The 19766-nt window shown below is 41.1% G+C and overlaps 1 protein-coding gene across 3 annotated transcripts in view; it reads left to right on the forward strand.

Moving 5' to 3' along the window:
* Positions 1–19766, forward strand: part of LOC121282181 (neuron navigator 1-like) — a 589054-nt gene that overhangs the window by 50583 nt on the left and 518705 nt on the right. For all 3 annotated transcript variants that reach the window (XM_041195735.1, XM_041195734.1, XM_041195736.1), the window contains exon 4: positions 12383–13349. In XM_041195735.1, the coding sequence (XP_041051669.1) occupies positions 12383–13349 (967 nt within the window). The remainder of the gene's footprint in view (positions 1–12382; positions 13350–19766) is intronic.

Consider the following 19766-nt stretch of genomic DNA (forward strand, 5'->3'; position numbering starts at 1 on the left):
TCTAAGCATGGGCACTACCTGCTTGCCCACCCAGCATTTAGAAATGCCCTACATGATTCAATACAGTCATGACAGTAAGACTTGTGGGGCGGCCTTAAAGGCTAAGGCTACCTGCTGGGTTAAATGCCCAATGCCAACATGGTACTCACCCTTCCAGAGTGCAACAAATCGTTGAAGCAATTACGACACTGGATCCAGGTGTACCGCACCACGTCGCGGGAGCTCACCACCTCCGCCACCTCCTCCCAGGCACGCTTCGCCATGTGGAGTGGGGGGGGGGCCTCCTCCTGCCGTGCTGCCACCTCCTCGAGGAGGGCAGCAAGGCATTCATCTGCAGCCTGGCCTGCTCCTTTGCCCTTCCCTCCAGCCTGGCCTGCTCACCCGACCCCCTGTAGTGCGCCCTCGAACTGGCCATTGTGAGCAGCCTACTAAAGGCTGCCAGGCCTTCTTTTAAATAGATTGCTGGGTCACCAATGGACCCGGCGGTCTGTGCACACCCTCTGCCGCCCGCATACTCCTGCTATCCACGGGAGTCGGCAAATACGCTGGGCAGGCCTTAATTGGCCCGCCTGCGTAAAATGGTGGCGCAGACCTGATCATGGACGGTGATCGGGTCTGTGCCTGGCCACACCCGCACCCGCGCTCTCTTCCACCCCCCGCCCCCCCCACAATGGAAAATTCTGCCCAATGAGTTTTAACTAGCAGCAGAATATTCACAGCCCTTCTACAAACTCAAAGCAGAGCCAGTAGAAATCAACCCACAACTAACTTGCAAGTTGTTGATTGTTTTTAAATAATGCTGCTCGGAGGGTTTCTTCCTGCTGCTGAATGTAGATTCAGCTGTACATGTTTAAGAAAATACATTAGTTAGATCGGTGAGATTGAAAATAGCATTGCTGGTGTTAAATCAGCATTCCACCCTGATGTCACAACTTGCAGGCTGTTAATGTCTGTGTTAGCACCCTCACCAAAATAGCGGCTGGCACACTGGAAATGCGCACATGTAGAGCTGACATCTTTTTGTTACCAAAACAGCATCCATAGCCCCAAAGCTACTGGTGCTACAGAGTTGAATTTTGTGCTCAAATTGTTTTGAATTCCACGCACATTGCCAACCATTAGGACAACTCCACTTTTCACATGAACAAGAATGGTCAAATATGTGGATGTTCAGCTGTGAATAATTGAAAGGATACTTTAAATGGGGAGTGAAAGATTGGCATAAAGATATAGTATGGGTGATTATCCGAGACTCAGGCAGGTTATTATGGCAGACCAGAGAAGGCTTTATTCTGCATCTGTCTGTGCTGCATGCGACTTAACCTGGGAATGTTTGATGCTAATACTGGAGCCCTAAAATTCTTCTTCAGCATTTCAGACAGGAGGAATTTGGGGTTGGACGCAGTTCTTTACATATTTTCCTGCATGGTGACTTCTTTTTCTTGGCAGGACCATCAAGGGAAGCAGCCAAAGCAATTGCTATAATGAGGGAAAACTGGAGAGTGAGATCAACAAGGTCACACTTGTTTAACAAGTGACAGCTAACCTTGAGTGATGTTACTTGCCCACCCTGTGTGCCTAGGGAATGAATTATAGCGTGCAGGAACAAGAGGAAAAACATTACCTAAAAGGTCTATTGCTTCATATCATAATCTTTCCAAAAATAATCTTGTTATTTTCTGATAGTTCAAAATAGTTACTTCATTATTCCATTGCTTAGTCCTTTGTCAAGGTTCCGTGAAGAAATTAAATTTTCTAAGCCAATTTCTTTTGGGAAGTACTTCACAAATGTTTAGTGAATGATCTATGTTAATATGTAACGTGAAAAGTTGTTGCATCAATGCCAATTAAAGAATGCCACACCTTATTGCTAACCTCCAGTTATTGATGAATAAAGAGGCATAAGTGGTCATTGAGTCATTATGGCACAGGATGAGGCCATTCAGCCCAATTGAGTCCATGGCAGCTCTCTATAGAGCAATCAAATCAGTCTTATTCCCTGGCTCTATCCCCATAGCCCTGCAAGTTTATGTCTCTCGAGCATCCATCCAATTTCCTTTTGAAGTCTGTCTTTATCTCTGCTTCCACTACCCTTGTAGGCTGAGAGTTCTAGATCATGACCACATGGTGTGTTTTAAAAAAAAAGTTCTTCCTTACATCCCTGCTGCATATCCTTCAAGAGAACAGGCTTGAGGCGCTGAATGGCAGACCCCAGTTTGCAGGTTCCTAATTTAGTACCAACATTATGAACAGCCTGGTCCAGCTCGAGATGGACAGAGTTAGATAAAATATATAAGTACATAAAGTATTGGCAGATGAAAATTTGCAAATGCAAAGTTTTGCAAATGGAAAGATAAAATGAGCTCCATTTGTATACACAAGAGTGAAGTTGAAATTAATAAGATGAGCTTTCAAGAGATCTGGGGTTATTAGTTTAATCATGGTTTAATGCAACTAATCGCTGTAAAGCAGCAATCAACCAGGTCGACCCATATAACAAAACAGCAGAGTAGAAGTCCCTTAAGTTGCTGCAGGTCAAACCTTGAGGACTATGTACAATTCTGGTCACAAAGACACAAGGAATATGTTCAAAACTTGGAAGCAGCACAGGATGAACCACAAACTAATCCTAGACATCAAGATTGGGTTTGTAATGGACAGGGGTGAGACAGTGAGATGGATCCCTTTTTTTCCCATCCCTCAACTAACCGCAACAAGACATGTTTTAAGAAGTGTTTTAATTCTTTGAGTGCCGCGACTTCCAAGAACTGACACAAGACATGCTTTCTCTTTGTTTATTCTTTCTTCTAACTTAAATTTTTTTTCAACATCACCTGAAATGTAAATGCAACAACACATCTTTTTGTGTTTAGTCAAGAGGTGGAAAAAAAGGGTCAATCCCATCATCTCACCCCTGTCCATTACAAACACAATCTTCTAATGCTTAGGATTAAATACAGCAACATTGACACATTTATTTATTTATGCAAGAAAACTCACAAGAACAAGCTGATTGCAAAAGATGTACCATGTACTTAGATTTCTTGAAGAGAAAGAATAAAGGTCACTTCCGTTATCAGTTCATGAGATAGTAGTAAGAAACGTAGGTCTGAGAATTTTCTCTTGGTTCACTGAAGCCAGTGAAGGTTAAGAGTATCTGGCAATGAGCTCATAGTGGCTTACCGTGCAACAACAGGTTTTCTGGATTTTCTAGTCAAAAGTGTAGTCGAGCCCCTGTAGTGAAGTTATAGTTTGCAGGTAAAAGAAATAAACAAGCTTGTGGTGAATTTTCTAGGCAAGGATCTTCTTTTACTGTGCGAGATTCCTTCTCTCTGTGGTCTCTGTCTCAGACTGACTGCTCTGGGCTGTCATTGTGAATTAATAAGGTGTTTCCTATCACAAGCCAACTTCTGTCATGTGACCACAGTATCTGAGTTCATGTTATCTACACAAATGGTTTGATGGATTAAGTAAATGTCACACAATGGGGAATGAACGTCAGCCATTTGCACCTTCTTGTGATAATGAATTGCTTCACACCCATCTTTGTGGAATTTCAATTTGTAGACATTATTGTATCAGTCTCTATAGACATTTAGACAATAGTAATTGTTAACCCTACAAGTGATCTGTTGCAGTCTGATGTTTCTTCAATGGAATGATCCCAAAAGGTCGTTTACCTTTTAATGACTTCCCAGAGACATGAGTCAGTCCTTGTATGTACAGAAACCACAAAAGAATGTCACCTACCCACCCCAGCCATGACCCACCCCAACCCCGCCTCCCCACCACCCACCGCCCTCAACTCCATCTTGTCAAAGTAAATTGTCCATATTCCTTTTTAAAAATAAAATGTCCATTTTCTTATAAATTCATCGCCATGACGCAGGTGTAAAACGGCAGAATAACAGAGTGAAAAGCTTGTGTGTTTCAGCATTAAATTGAGGATATTTGAAACAAAACTGCAGCAAGAGGACTAGAGGGTATTGAGTTAGAATGAGCACAAGGCAAATTTAAGGCTGTTGCTGAAGAGTAGGAGTAGTTCTTAAAACAAAAGTATGATCCATCCATGGAATAGACAAATAATTACAGGATTTTTGTCAAAAGGCTTCAGCTTTGGCTCAATGGTAAAACCCTGGCCCCTGACTCAGAAGGCTGTGGGTTCAAATTTTGCTCCATGGATTTGAATACATAATCTAGGCTAGCACGTCAGTGTAGCACTGCATTGAGTGTTGTGTTGTTGGAGGTGGTGCCTTTGGATGAAATATTAAACCGAAGTCCTTCTGTGCACACAAAAGATTCCATGGCACAATTTGAAAATATTCCATTCCCCAGAGGGCGATACCCAGAGGTAACTCAGAAGGTGCACTTGGGGACCTCTTGGAACTCCCCACCCTAGGGCCACAGGGGAATTGCCTGGGAAGCTTCAGCTTCCATTGGGCAATTACCCTGTGCCTGGAACCTTCTGAAACTCTGATTTAAAGTCGAAGACTTCAGATTGTTCTGACTCGCTTAACAGAATAGTTACCTATGAAAAGTTAGGAGGATCAAAACCAGCTGCAACTCCTGGGTAAGTATGATGCTGACTGTGCCCCCCCTCCCCCCACCACCTCCTCTTCACTGACTGCCACAGCTTCCTACACCCCCCCAAAAAAAAACCTCTTCTTCCAGTGGGAAAATAAACAAGAGTAAAACCTTGGGATATTGTGGGGACAAATCCCAGGAACACCAATAGTGCTTGATTACATGAGACATGATGTCTCTAAATATTTGTGTTCCAGAATTCAGGCTTTAATGAAAATAATAATTAACAATTGTGAGAAATGTTGATATATTTATCTAGAAAGAGTAGCAATAGCCCAATTTGGAGAGAATAGCAAAATTGAGTTCTGCTGTTGCATGGCACAAGCTAACCTGTGCCAACAGCTCATGTGGCAGACCATGCTGTGCTAAATCTTCTTGTGGAAATTCAACCCTCTAATTGAATAGGCTCATGAAATATGTGTGCAGAGAGACACCTATAAAACATGTTTGACTGGGGAGTATAAGATACAGTGAAGCTGTAGCTGTCAACATACTGCATCCCACCATTAAAGGGAAAATTATGATTATTGTGGGAAAATGGACTGATCATTTAGTGATATGGTGGCAATGTGGACATTTGTTCTCCCTTTGGTGCTGAAGCGTTGGAGGTATCAAATGAGGATACCCCTGTTTGGGGTTGATACATGTGGGAGAGAAGATTCACACTGCCTGTGTGCTTTAATGTTCTGGGCTGCTTTGTGGCATCAGCACACAATGAATTAAAGCTGCTGAACATGCAATGCATTCTGTAAGTGGGCCTGAAGCAAGGATGAGGAGCTGATGGACTGTCTGGAAGTCACTCACCCATGACTTTGGACAAGAAATGTTGGCTTGGTCACTGGTGTTTATAATAATAAAATGAAATTGGCCAAATAACCATGGTAACAGAATGGTTAGGAAATGAGCTAAGTGCATCTTGTTATTCTGATGACTTTTGTATGTATCTTTGTACTGAGATTTAGCGGTGGTATGCATGGAATGTAGAGACCAAAGGTAGAAATAGTGTAAGAGTTGTGAGTGAACCATTGTACCTGGGTACATATTCTGAATTGTGACATATTGAATTTTTATATTGACCAGGAGCTCATTAAAGAACTATTTTTACACAAACTGGAATCATGCACTGTGATGTATCTGAGAACACATACTAGGTTGCATAGAATGATGCCTCATTAAAGATCTGATTTTGTAGTTGCTACAACTGATGCCTGTGTATTCTAGCATTTAAAGTAACTGTCAGAGCGAAGGGAGCATGAGAGTGGACAGTTTCAGAGACCCACAGTTAAAAGTGGTGGTGGGGTTTAAGTGGGGAGAGGGAGGGAGCGTGCCTTAGAGTGAACAGTGCCAGAGACCCATGGTTGAGGCAAGCGGGTTCAAAAAAAGAGGGAAATAAAAAGTGATGTCAAAGGAAAGCAGGTAGTCATTGGTTGGTGAGTATTTTTTTCCCTCTCAAATTAAGGCATTTGTTTTGACTAGGAGTTGGAAAATAGTGATAATTTTAATCGTGGTAAGCATGACAGGAAGTCAATTAGCCATGTGGGAGCTTCAGGCTATTAGCACTGAACAGGTCTAGAGGCATTGATTAAAGTTATTAGTTTGAACAAGGTACTAGCTGGATTCTAATAGAGGGAATAGAGATTCTTCTTTGATCATTGTCGGGCAGCTGAGCCCTCTTTCTTTAACTCCGGAGCCATGTGGGAACTTCAGGACATTTTGTGTCTTGGGGGACCATGCATGGAGGAAGTATCTCCAGCTGCTTGAGCTTAAAATGTCTAAGCTTGAAAGGCAGCTGGAGTCACTGCAGAGCATCAGGAGAGGATGAGAATTTCCTGGGCTGTATGTTCCAGGAGGTGGTCACTCCACAGGCAGTAAATGTTCAGGATAGTAGATGATTGACCATCCAGAAGAGGAGGAGGGGGCAGGAGATGTAGGACTCTTCAAGGTGTGTGTGCCACTCTCAAATTGGCACTTCGCATGGGAAACTGCTGGAAGTGACAACACCTTTTTAAGGAGTATATTCCAGACCATGTCACTAATCAGCACGGGACAGCATTGCAGGAGACAGCAAAATGTAAAAATGCGATCGTTATAGAAGATTTCATAGGGACAGAGACATTTCTGTAACCATCATAGTGAGCCCTGAATAGTGTGTTGTCTCTCTGGTGCCAGGGCAAAAGACATCACAAAGATGGTGCATGCAGAAGATTCTGCAGGAGGGAGTGAGCCCAGATGTTGAGGTGCATGTTGGTACCAATAACATGGAGAGAGCAGATATTAAGATCCTATGATCAGACTTTCGGTGGTTAGGGAAGAAGTTTTTAAAATAGGACCTGGTAAGTAGTAATCTATGGATTATTCAAAGTGCCACACTCTAGTGAGAGTAAAAATAAGAAGATGGGGAGGGTCAATGTGTGGCTTGAGGCATGGTGCAGGATTGAGTGGCTTTAACTTCTTCTGGTAGTGGGACCAGTTCTGGGGCTGGTACCTCATTCTAAAGGGATGAGAGCAAAATACTGCAGGTGCTGGAAATCTGAAATAAAAACAGAAAATGCTGAAAAAACTCAGCAGGTCTGGCAGCACCTGTGGAGAGAGAAACAGAGTTAATGTTTCGAGTCTGTATGACTTCTTCAGAGCTAAAGAGAAGTAGAAATATGATGGATTTTATATTGTTTAAGAGGAGATGGAGCAAGATAGAAGGTCAGGAATAGTTGGGAGCTAAGGAGAGATCGACAAAGGTGCCATGGACTTGACAAAGGGAGCATTAATAGGAGTGGTAAAAACTAAAGACGGTGCTAATAGTGGCATAAAGGTAAGAGCAGAATGTGTTAATAACAGAACAAGGGTCAGTGCTCTGTCAAAGTACAACATAGGAACAAGTGACAGATGGCCCTGTTTGGGGGGTGGGCTTGGGAAAAAGGATAAATAAATTTTTTTTAAAAAATTGGATGAGAAAAGGGGTAAAGATGGAGGAGCGAGTTCATGGCCTGAAGTTGTTGAACTCAAGTCCAGAAGGCTGTAAAGTGCCAATTCGGAAGATGAGGTGCTGTTCCTCCAGTTTGTGTTGGGCTTCAATGGAACATTGCAGCAGGCCAAAGTCGGACATGTGGGCATTAGAGCAGGGTGTTGTGTTGAAATGACAAGCAACAAGAAGGTCTTGGTCATGCTTGCAGACTGAGCGAAGGTGTTCCGCAAGGCAGTCACCCAGTCTGCGTTTGGTCTCCCAAATGTAGAGGAAACTGCACTGGGAGCAGCGAATACGGTAGACCAAATTCAAGGAGGTGAAAGTGAAGCACTACTTCACCTGAAAGGAGTGTTTGGGGTCTTGGATGGTGTGGAGGGAGGAGGTAAAGGGGTGGGTTTTGCACCTTCTGCGATTGCAAGGGAAGGTGCCATGGGAAGGGGATGAGGAGGCGTTGGGGGCGATGGAGTGGACCAGGGTGCCACGGAGGGAACAGTCTCTACGGAATGCTGACAAGGGATCGAGGGGAAGATGTGTTTGGTGGTGGCATCATGCTGGATTTGGCGGAAATGGCGGAGAGATGAGATGCACCTCAATAGGACTGGGACCAGTGTCCTCATAGGATGATTCAATTGGGGAGGCTCTAAACTAAATTGGGAGGAAGATGGACACCAACATATAGAAGTAGAAAAGAGGAATAAGGTGCATAAAGGAGTGAGAGTCTTCAATAGTAGTAGGAAGTAGTACCATATTAGGTAGGAATAGCCTAAAAAGGGCTACAAGGAATACAAGAACAAGTTTAGAATGCAAGGAAAAGCCCAGAAAGTGTGGTAAGTAAGGATGGTGAACTGCAAGCACTAATAGCTATGTGGGAATGTAATGTAGTGAGAATAATGAAAACATGGCTTAAGGACTAACATTTAGGACTAACATTAAGGACTAACATGGTAAGTACTAACATTTAATATTTAAAGATACAATGTGTTCAGAAAAATTAGGGAAGGAATAAAGGCTGATAGGTTGGCAGGCTGACATTGTGCTGTTGGAAAGGGAGGATGTCCTTAATGGGGCAAGGATATAATTCATTTGGTTAGCATTGAGAAGCAAACAATGTATTCTATAGGCCTCCAAATAGAGAGAGAGAGAAAGAGGAGAAAATCTGCAGGAAATCATAAAGATGTGCAAGAACTATAGAGTGGTGATATGGGGGACTTTAATTACCCAAATATCAATTGGGATAATGTTAGGGTAAAAGGTAAGGAGGAGGAGTTTCTGAAATGAGTTCAGGAGAGCTACCTTGACTAGTATATTCGTGAACCAACTAGGAATGGGCATTGCACTGGAACTGGTGTAGGAGAATGAGGTGGATCAAGTGTACCACATGTCTGTGGGGGAACACTTGGGTGAGAATTATCACCATATCATAAATTATGGATTAGTAGTGAAGAAAAGCAAGAAATAATCTAAAGTAGAGCTTCAAAATTGGAAGAGTTCTAACATCAAGGGGAAATGGAGGAATCTATCCAGGGTAAAATGGAGCCAAGGATTGACAGGAAAAACCAGTAATGGAAAAATGAGTGATCTTTAAGGAGGAGATGTTTCAGATACAAGCTAGGTATACATTCCAGCAAGGGAGAGTGGTAGGGGAACCATGGATGATGAGGGAGATAGAGAATATGGTGAAACCAAAAAAAGGGTATATGATGCATGTCAGGTGAATTCCACAAGCGAGAACCAGGCTTAATGCAATGAGTTGAGAGGGGAAGAGGAAAATAAGACCATCAAAGAGAATATGAAAATAGAATAGCAGTTAACATAAAAGGGAACCCAGAAATTTTCAGCTGGCATTGGTAAATAGTAAACATGTATAAGAAGCAGGGTGCGCCTATTAGGGACAAAATAAGTGATATATATTAAGGGAATAGGGCAAGGCTAGAATACTTCTTGAGTACTTTGTATTGGTGTTTACTAAGGAAGAGGATGCTGGTAAAATATTGGGAGATTGAGGGGAAATTTGATAGAGGTGTACAAGATTATGACAGGTCTAGTTAAGGTAGACAAAGAAAAGCTGTTCATACAAGGACTTGGGGACACAGGTTTAAGTTATGGGCAAGAGATGCAGGGTGGATGTGAGGAAGAAGTTTTCTGAGCAGCGAGTTGTAATGACATGGAACTTGCTGCCTATGAGGATGGCGGAAGTGGAGACGATTAATGATTTCAAAAAGAAATTGGATGGGCACTTGAGGGAAATAAACTTGCAGATTTGCAGGTATAGAGCAGGGGAATGGAACTGACTAGAATCTCCTACAGAGAGTCAGCATGGACTTGATGAGCCAAATGTTTTCCTCCTATGTCATAATAACTGAGATTCTGAAAAATGAGTTAGAACAAGAAAATAATCCCAACAATGGGTACTTTTTAATAAAGACAACAAAGACGTAGATGATAGATTATTGGAGGATGCTCACTGACTTAGTGCGCCATTGTGATCAGCCAGGTCCCTTGTACCTCGACTGCAAATGAAGATATTAGGAAGAAGGTAAAATTAAATGTTTTGCATGCTGATGCTTTTCAAGCATGTCATAACCTAAATTTAAAACTCCCACTATCTCTTACAGGACACCATAATGCACATAACATTTGTCCTTTTCCTCATGTTCTTTCATTGTGCCAAAGTTGAACAGCTTGGTTTTCTTCCTGGCAGAAAGGAGGATGTGGAATGTCAAACAGATGTTCAGACTTCCACCCTGAAGCTCTCCTTTTAAGGGATGAATCACCATCGTGCAGAGGCAGACCTGGCCTCTGAAGAGGTTCTCTTCCAGTGTTTCTTTATTTCCAGAAAGGCAAGCCCCGTGAACTGTCATATAATAAATGCAGCATGGCTTCTTCCTGGTTAAAGGCCTTTGATATACATAATAATGGCCATCTGAAGGAAAATTGAGTACAACTTTTTTTGTTATTCAATTGTTCATGGGGCTTATATGAGGAGCCCTATTGGCCATATGGTTGCTGTCTGCAATGCCTTGCACTTGGAAACTTGTCACAGTTCTGCAACACATCCAGCTGATGCTTTCTTTCAACAGAGAAAGTGACAAAGATTTTGGCCCTTGTAAACATTACCTTTGTTGCATGCTTGATAAAGTTGTGAATTGCAAACTGCCTGATTTGCAGATGTCCCCAGGGTAGCTTGGAAGGATCAGGTATTATAAAGCTTTAATGCTATGATAGTCACTTCTAATGGATAGAACCTTCCATGTTCCAAATGTTAATCTGCAGGTCATACTGCAGCAGATGGTACAACTGTGTGTCAGCCTGTCTTGTGAAGACATGGCTAAATTTTACATCCAGGTATGTGCGGAAGGTTTTATACACATGAATCTCAGATTAATGACAGATACTGATGAAATACCTTGGGCATCACTGCTAAGTGTGTTTGTTGCACGTTCCTGAAGTTCTCTTTCACATTTAAGTCGTGGAGCATATTCAGAAGCTGGAGAGAAATATTCAACACCACCCTTCACCACAGCCATTCTGTTTTGATGATTGGGACCATGATAATTGCTGTTAAACTCATTTTGCATTATCGAATTTCTGACTTGCCTGCATGATTTTACCAGTACAGTTGAGGCATTTAATTTCTGAGGAAGTTGACCTTTAAAACAACTTCTCAGGCCATTAAAAAAAAATCTTTAAGAAAAAAGTCTGTTCCTGGCTCTAAGATGGACAGTGCAAACAAGAGAGTGAAAGAAAATAGTACAAAAGAATAGAATAATTATGAAATAGTGAAACTAAAGGTAATAATTAAAATGCAGACTGAGTTTGGCAAAGAACAGAAAATAAAAGGCACAGAGCATGAATATAGTAAGCATAGAAAAATTAATCACTCATGGCTTGACGTGAAATGATGTTTTAGCTGCCTATTACTTGGCACATTTCTCATTGGGATTGGCATCGAGAATCTAAGGGTAAATATGCCTTAGAGCTGATTGAATACTGGGTGGGATGTGATGTTTTCTGAATTACTGGATCATGTAACTGTCATACCAAGAAAAGCAATGAGTCAAGTCTGAATGGAGCAAGAGCTAAGGTTGAATAGCTGTTCCTGTTTTGATTGCTTTAACTTTGGAAGGCAGAATCTTCCCACTAGTTTTTTTAAATCCTTTGGGTAAATTCCATGACCAAACTTATCAACAGACATTCAAAATAGAAATTACCTGAATGAAGTTGTAATAATAAACTTTGGCATTTTGTAATTATATTGCAATAAATGCAGGATTTCCCTTTTTCAATTTTTGATGTAAACATATATTTGTAATTTTCCAAGATCATGCTTTTAAAAGTTGTCATTCATAGTGATTATTTAGTTTGCTACAGCTGTATAATTTGAGGTTTTGCCTGTAGATTAACTTGGAAATGTCCCTTTCTACAGGCGTTTCCAATTTAGCACAACTGCAGCAAGAGTCTGCTGTGACTTCCAGAAAAAACAACTGTAATGCGAATAATGCCAGATGTTTCTTTTAGGGGAAAGTGAGCTATGCATATAAGGATAGGAAATGGAGTGTAAAAGTTAGGACTTATTTTAATTTGTTTTAATTTTTCTGATTCACCTGAATGGATTTAATTTTAGAGTACATTTTTAAGCCAAATTTTTTTTCCCTATAATTATGAAAAGTTGAGGCATCATCAAATTCAAGGAAGGTAGCATCTACATGTAAAATTAATTTTGCAACAGTATTTTTTAATGGTCCAATGTAATGTACCATTTCAACTGTTCATATAAACTAGTAGCAATCCACAATACAAGAATTTACCTTAAGTGAATTTTCAATTTTGTTTCAGATTTATCTGACCATCTGTCCCAACTGCCAGTCATGAATGGGAATATACAATTAAGTTCAACCACAAGGCATGTTTCAACCATATCTCAGCCCAGAAATCTACCACCTACTCGAAAGCAAACCACCGAGGCTTCCTCCAAACAGACTCTTAGACAGCTTAATCCTTCAGTTTCTTCCTCAGCAAATGATTTGCAGAAGGTACCTGCCTCAGGAAATGAAAAAAGTTTATCGAATGCTAACAGACCAGTGGAGGAAGTGAAATATCACAGTAAAACTTCTAAAAATTCTACACAGAATAGAACTGAAATATTTTTGAACAGCAAAGGGCAGGATAGTTCATTAGAACTTGGCAATACTGAATTGTACAGCACTGAAATAGATACTGCAGGATCTGCGTACAATAGTCCACGGACATCACGAAAAGGAATTGTTCAATCTCTTAACAGAAGTCCAAGCATGCAGAAGGCAGCATCAAAAATCCCAGACAGAGGTCAAAAAGAAGAGAAGAAAGATAGTAATGGAATCAATTCTAGAGGAAAAGTTGCTCCTACAAAAGCCTCTCGAATTGCAGGCTTGAGTCATACAAGAAGGAAAATTTTGGATGATGTGCACAAAGGCGTTGCAACTCTTCCTCCCAGGGGGAAGTGTAAATCCAGGTTCAGTATTTCAAATGATAATCTATTACATCTGGCAAGCTGCGGAGGTACGACAGATATGGAGAGACCTAAAAGCAGTTCAAGCCAAAGGCAGTGGAAATCTGATGTTAGCTGGAAGTCCTACAGTTTCTCCAATTTACTTTTAGATGAGAATGAAGATCTATCAGAATTATCTGTCTCCTCTGTTACTTCTCCTAAACGCACATTTACCGGTGGTGTAAAAACGTCAATCAACAGCAATGTCATCAAACTTCCTTCTCCATCGCAAAATAGTCATCCTAACACAGCAACAGTGGCTCCTTTCATGTACAAGTGAGTATTTTTTTCATAATTAACTGTGCCTATTAAAATGTGCAAAGTTGCAATTCACAAAATAAATACAAGTGAGGGAGGGTGTTTGATCCTTCATACTCATCCATTTGCAATTAGAAGTTTGATGGTACCGAGTCAACCTAACCTGTCCTCTCTGCTTACTGCCAAGTTTAAGCCACTATAAATCAAGCCTAATTATGCGCCAACATGATTTCATAGATTTGGTATGGCATTAGATTGGTGTAAAGTAAAATGTTATATTTGAAATGATACAAGAACTTTTATAGGCACATTTATGACCTTTTTAGCAATTAGTGTGTGTTCCTTTTCCTATTTTGGCCATTTGTTAAATCTCTAGACAGTAGGTTGGCCTGTACCAAGGTCTCTAACAGCATAGATGCCTACGATGAGGTGCACAAGGATCACTAGTGTGACTTTTCATCTGATTTTGTTTCCCTCTTTCTGTTGAGTTTTAGTCCTCCATAATCATGGATGACATTAAGAGCAGATTGTTGAAAGGTTGCCATTTTGCAGCACAGAATGTTAATGTGTAACATGCTACATGGCTAGTCTAACTCTCATTGAGTTTTTAAATTAACATACATAATGTAATTTAAACACAATGTGGAAGAAATTTACTTACTTGGGTATAATTGCATTTGTGCTTCAACAATAAGGAAAATCAGACTAAACTTTTTCTTAAATTCGTCCTCGATGTGCATCAGGAACATGGTAATAAGAGAATTCTAGAATTTGATACTTATCTTTGCCAGCATGAAGATAAATGTAAACAGGAATGTTTTGTGAAATGTGTAGCTATTTCTCTGGGCAGCCGGCTTGACCCTGTGCAAGAGGTTTCTTTTGGCATCTCATGAAGCAATAAGACCTGAACAGACACTCTTTGAACCTCAGAATTATAGCACACAGGAGGAGGCGATTCAGCCCATTTTACTTGCGCTGACTCTTTGGTAGAACTATCCTCTGCTCTTTCCCCTTAGCCATGTTTGTTTTTTTTCTTTCCTGCACTTATCCAGTTCTCTTTTGAAAGCTACTTTTGAATCTGCTTCCACCATCCTTTCATGCAGTGCATTCCAGATCACAGCAACTTGTTTCATAAAGAAAAATATTTCCTGATGTTATCCTGGTTCATTTGCCAATCACCTTAAATCTCTCCTCTGGTTACCACTTTTCTGCCACTGGAAATAGCTTCTCCTTATTAATGATATCAAAATCCTTCACAATTTTGAACACTTCCTTGCAAATGACTATCCCATCACCAACCTCCCTTTCATCTCCATTGTTCTTGAACCTTCCTAATCTGTGCCCATCTTTCCTGGAACTCAATGTTTAAATCCCTCCAGTCAGTTTTCCACCCCTTCCACAACACCAAAATGGCTCGTATCAGTGTCACAAATCATATCCTGTGACTGTGACAAAGGTAAACATGCCCTCCTTGTTGTTCTTGTCCTGTCTACATCCTTTGACATGGTTGACCACACCATCCTTCTCCAACTGTCATCCAATGGGTGGGACTGCAATTAGCTGATTTCACAATTATCTATCTAATCATAGCCAAATAATCACATGCAAAAGCTTCTTTCATTGGTCCCACACCATTATTATTGATGTTTGAATAAAGCTTTGAAATTCTGTTAGGAAATTTGTTTCAATACTTTAATCACTAGAAAATGACAAACAACAAATGGATGAGACACTACAGATACTGAGATGGAATAATAAGTCGTTAATTATAAACGCAAGTGGCAGATATTCCATATCATTTTAAAATTAATGTGTCCAAGAAAATTAATTAATGCCTAATGAGATTAGTATTGAATAAATCAACACTGAAGTTGCATTACTAAATGTATGCAATCCTGAGTTAGTTTCAGGATGCTGAAAGAGTCACTGTTCACTATATTGTAAGTTGGAGGTAATTAATCACCTACTGACATGATATCACATTCCGAGCATATCACTGGTTCTAAACGGATTGAAACTCAGTCTGTTCACTGAAATCACTTTTTGCTGTGAGGAGTAGACAAATATATTGGGCAAAAGTTGAAATCATGAGATTGACTTTTGTTTCACATCCTTTTAGTGTTCATTATGTCTAAAAAAAAAAATTGCTTGCAGTTCAATGTTTCAAGGTATGTTCCCTTTGCTGGCCAGAAACAATTCATTGCTGTTTTTGCACAAAGGTTTCACTGACAGAAGAATTTGTTGATGAAAAAGATTACTGGACAGTACTTTTAAGTTTAAATTTTATATTTCTCAAGTGTTTCCTTCCATTATTTCGGAAAAAAACACTTTCCATTTGCATTGCAGAGACTTCCACAGTTAAAGTCTAGTGAAGATATAGGCGGTAAAACTTGGCTTCTTAGCACCAAGTTTTTCACGATACAAGTGCTGTTTGCTCCACAGTGGTGTCCATGGTACCCGTGTGCACATTTCTGGTGCAATCCTTGCTGGGTGCCATTGTGGTGAAAGCTTTTCTAAGTAACTCTTTCAAGTACAAACACGTTTCCATCTGTTTCAGATGAAGTTATATTGTTTCATAGTTTGCCACTGTGAGATTTGAACTCTTGATCTTGGGGTTACAAACCCAGTACCATAACCACGTGGCTATTTAGGCCAAGCTTTTTGAAGTATGCAGACTAGGCACATCACAAGGTCAATCAGCATGCAATCAATGCTGCAGCTAACGTTGTCTTTTACACATGCACAGCTGAACACACTTTCAGCTGCAGTAAAGCACTGGCCGCCACCCCCAACCCCCACTGATAAAAGGGATCATCAACTTTTTTTGAGACTAGTTGCTGATTGATTTCTACTGATTGCTGTGATTGTGAAGTGTTTGGTGTTTTCCAGCCATGTTTAATGTGCCTACAGGGGTGTATTTTGACAGTTGCTGAAGGACCTTGTTCTGAATTCAAGAATATTGCACAAACCACTTGTTGTTCTCAGATGTGGGTGAAATCATTTGCATTGCCCTTAGATTACAGTGTGACATAGAGAATGGGCAGGGGTGACACAGCAGGATAAGCTGCTGGAAGAGGTAAGGAATAAGGGCTCTCGGCAGGAGCACATATCCACCCTGGGTATTCAGGGAGCACTTCTCCTCCTAACTCAGTGAGGAACAGTGTGTCAGAGGTCCTCAGTGAAATCTTCTGTTAGCTGTAAGCCACAATTGCAACCTCAGAGCAGGATGAGGATGGCATTGCTAGTGGATTTGAAGGCGACCATGGCCATAAACTTTTATGGATCCACCAACTTTCTGACTGGAGCATCCTTCATTTGCAACATCCAGTTTTCCATGCAGTGTTGCATAAGAGAGGTCACTGAGACTCTATATTCCAAGAAAACTAAACACATCGCCTTCTCTTTCCAGACAGAATCATCTCAGCATTGGTGCCAGCAATCTGGTCTGGCTGGCTGGCTGGTGGGGCAACAGCAAGGGCACTAGCAGAGTGGGGTAGTTGCAGGACACAGAGAGGGCAGCAGGTATATGCTCCATGTAGTCATTGCTTCTTTTCTGGGCAGGGACCTCCACAATCTTAGTAATTTGCTAAAGGACAGATTGCTGAGACAACCTGCTAGCCTTTTGCATTCCAGTTGCCGTAATCTGAAGGCAGCAGCCTAGCTTTTGTGAGTTTCCATTGCAGCATCCGGATGTTGGGTGGCTTCTTCTTATGCTACAATGGAAGCTAAAACAGCAGCCATCAGCCACTGCATCATCTTTGGCTCCACAAATGTCCTGATGGAGTTGGCCACCATGTCGATGCTGGAAAGTATAGACTTCAAGCTTTGCACAAAGCCCTATGTCAAGTTGGTGCCACTTTCCTCCATGCTCCTTGACATTGCATGCAGGCTTTCTGGCAGACCTGCCTATGTACCGAGCATTTCGCTTTACATAGGCTTTAGCTTCCTTCTGTAGGTTGGTCTTTGAAATGCTCATCTGAATCCTCTGCAGTGGAACTGGTGTGTGACTTGGCCCTCTGGTGACGTTATGTTGAGCTGAAGTGCGTGCCTACACCATCTGTAACTTGTAAATCAAAAGAGATTGTGGGATAAGGTAAAAGTGGGATGTGAGAAGGAGGATTATGTATGAGCATCTCCTCATCTTCAATGGTTTCAGCCTCATTGTTGGCCATGGCCTAAGCTATGGTCACTGCAATGATGGTAACTGCCATCTCCTCCATTTGGATAAAAACATGCAGCTATGATGACTATTCCCTGCTGGTTAGTTTAGTGTAATGGGTGATGTAGGCTCTGATATATCAGTGACATAAGCAGTCAGGTGACAGACTCTTGGGGAGAGTACGAAGTACTGTTTACTCAGAAGAGACAGATCTACTGTGTGACTTATTTCATATATAGTGTTAATAAATCAGTTTAAAGCAAGTCCAAGAGTAAGACTACAGTCTACCTAGATAGGATAGGTTCTGCATACCAGAAGCCAGCAACCACACGACGAGTATATGAAACTGTGGTTCCTGCTGCCTCTGATTATGTGCCAACTTCTCCGGTAAGGCAAAGTGTGTGTGTGTGTGTGTGTGCGTTGCAGGGGGGTGGGGGTGGAAATGCAATGTGTTTGGGTAGTGTGGTTGTCATAGTTGAATAGCTGGCAGTGTGTGCAAGCTGAGATATCTATGTGAAGTTTGCAGAAGTGCTGTGTGTGTGCAAGGGTGAAGTGAAGCTAAGAATGCCAGGGATGAGTCATGTTGGTAGAGATTGTTGGTAGATGAGTGATGGGTGTATGGTGCAGCAGAGTGTGATGATAGTAATGCAGTTGGTGGGATACAGCATTTGAAAAACACTTGCCAACCTTGACCACTCTTGTGAGGTCATTGAACATTCTGCCTCCTGCACCCAGCTTGTTGGGCTAGATTCCTACATTGACTGCCATGGCTCCTTCATTCAACAATCTTTACAAAGTTCATCAGGATGGTTTCTTGCCATCTCTGGATAGATCATATCTTCTCTTCTCCGCCAAGGCATCCACACAGTGTCAGAGAACCTTGGAGCACACATTCTATCCTGTTGTGTCATAATTGACTCTTCCTGCTCAGATTCCCTCTACAGAGTTCCAGCATCTGCTCTAGTTAGGATATATGTCACCTTTAAGAGATGCAGGATAGCCTCAAGGGGTGCTAGAATTAGGCCCCTGCTGAGGCGTGCAATCAACTTTGCGTTATTTGCTGCACACAGCAACCAGCATGTAGATTGTGTGTTGCCTGTATTTGAAGCGATGGGCACGGGTTAATTAGGCATAACAATCCCCAAGCCTGTTTTCAGGGACTAGCAAATTTAGCACCCGTCATGTCTAGCAGGTCACCTTGTTAATTCAAAAGGAAGAGAAGTGATTTCCTCGCATGCCTGCTAACCCATACATTTTTTGGCTATTTTTTGTGCTGATTCATCAGAAATCACCAATTTATTTTTATAGCACCAAAAGACAAGTTCAAATTCCAGCTTGGCAGTTTGAAAATTTGAATTTGATTTTATTTTATTGATATACTGAAATTCATTTCAGGTACATTGCTCATGCATTAAAAAATTACATAAGAAATGAATAAAAGCAATAAAAGAAAATCACCCTATCACATAGGTCTGTACTTCAATCAAAACATATATTAAAAACTGTCTAATGTATTAAAATAATCAGTCAGTGAGTTCCACCCTGGGTACGTATCCTCATCCATATATCCACTATTGTTAACATTTCCTATAGAGGACACAAATGAGTTTAGGAACTGATTTGTCCTACATCTGAGAGATTGTAGCCTTTTCCCTGAATACATCCATCAATAATACTGAGACAAGGGGTGATTCTCATTGTTCATGACACTCTTTACTTTTGGCAAAATTCTTCGAGAGCAGATTTTGTCAAGAAAGATCTGCTCGTCAAATAGCCTTCCGGTCTGGTTCAATAACCTCTTTACCTTTTAAATAAGTCTGCTTTTTCTCCTGGTGGGACATCCAAAAAGGATATTACTCTCAACTACAGCTGTATAGGAGAGTTTCATGATTATAGGATCTACTTGAAAGGATTTTCATTTTCTGATGTAGCATAATCATTTATACCCGTTGGCCACCACATCTGTACACTGTTCCCTCCAATTCAACTTTATCATCTTCTTTGACACCCAAGTACTTGTTAGTAACTATTTCATTGTTCACTTCATGAATCTACACAGGAACAATATCATTAATTGGCTTTTTCCTAAAGTCAGTGTCTAGTTCATTCATCCTGTTTTTGTTCAATTTAAGAGAATTGTAACCACATAATTTTTCAAACTTCTCCACTGCATTCCTAGAGCTTACTTCAGTATTCCTTTATCCATGTTATGAAATGGCAGATGATGTGTGCCAGGTGGACCAAGTCCACAAGAGAAACTTGGCCACACTATCACA

Source organism: Carcharodon carcharias, chromosome 9, assembly GCF_017639515.1.
Source record: "Carcharodon carcharias isolate sCarCar2 chromosome 9, sCarCar2.pri, whole genome shotgun sequence".
NCBI lineage: Eukaryota > Metazoa > Chordata > Chondrichthyes > Lamniformes > Lamnidae > Carcharodon > Carcharodon carcharias.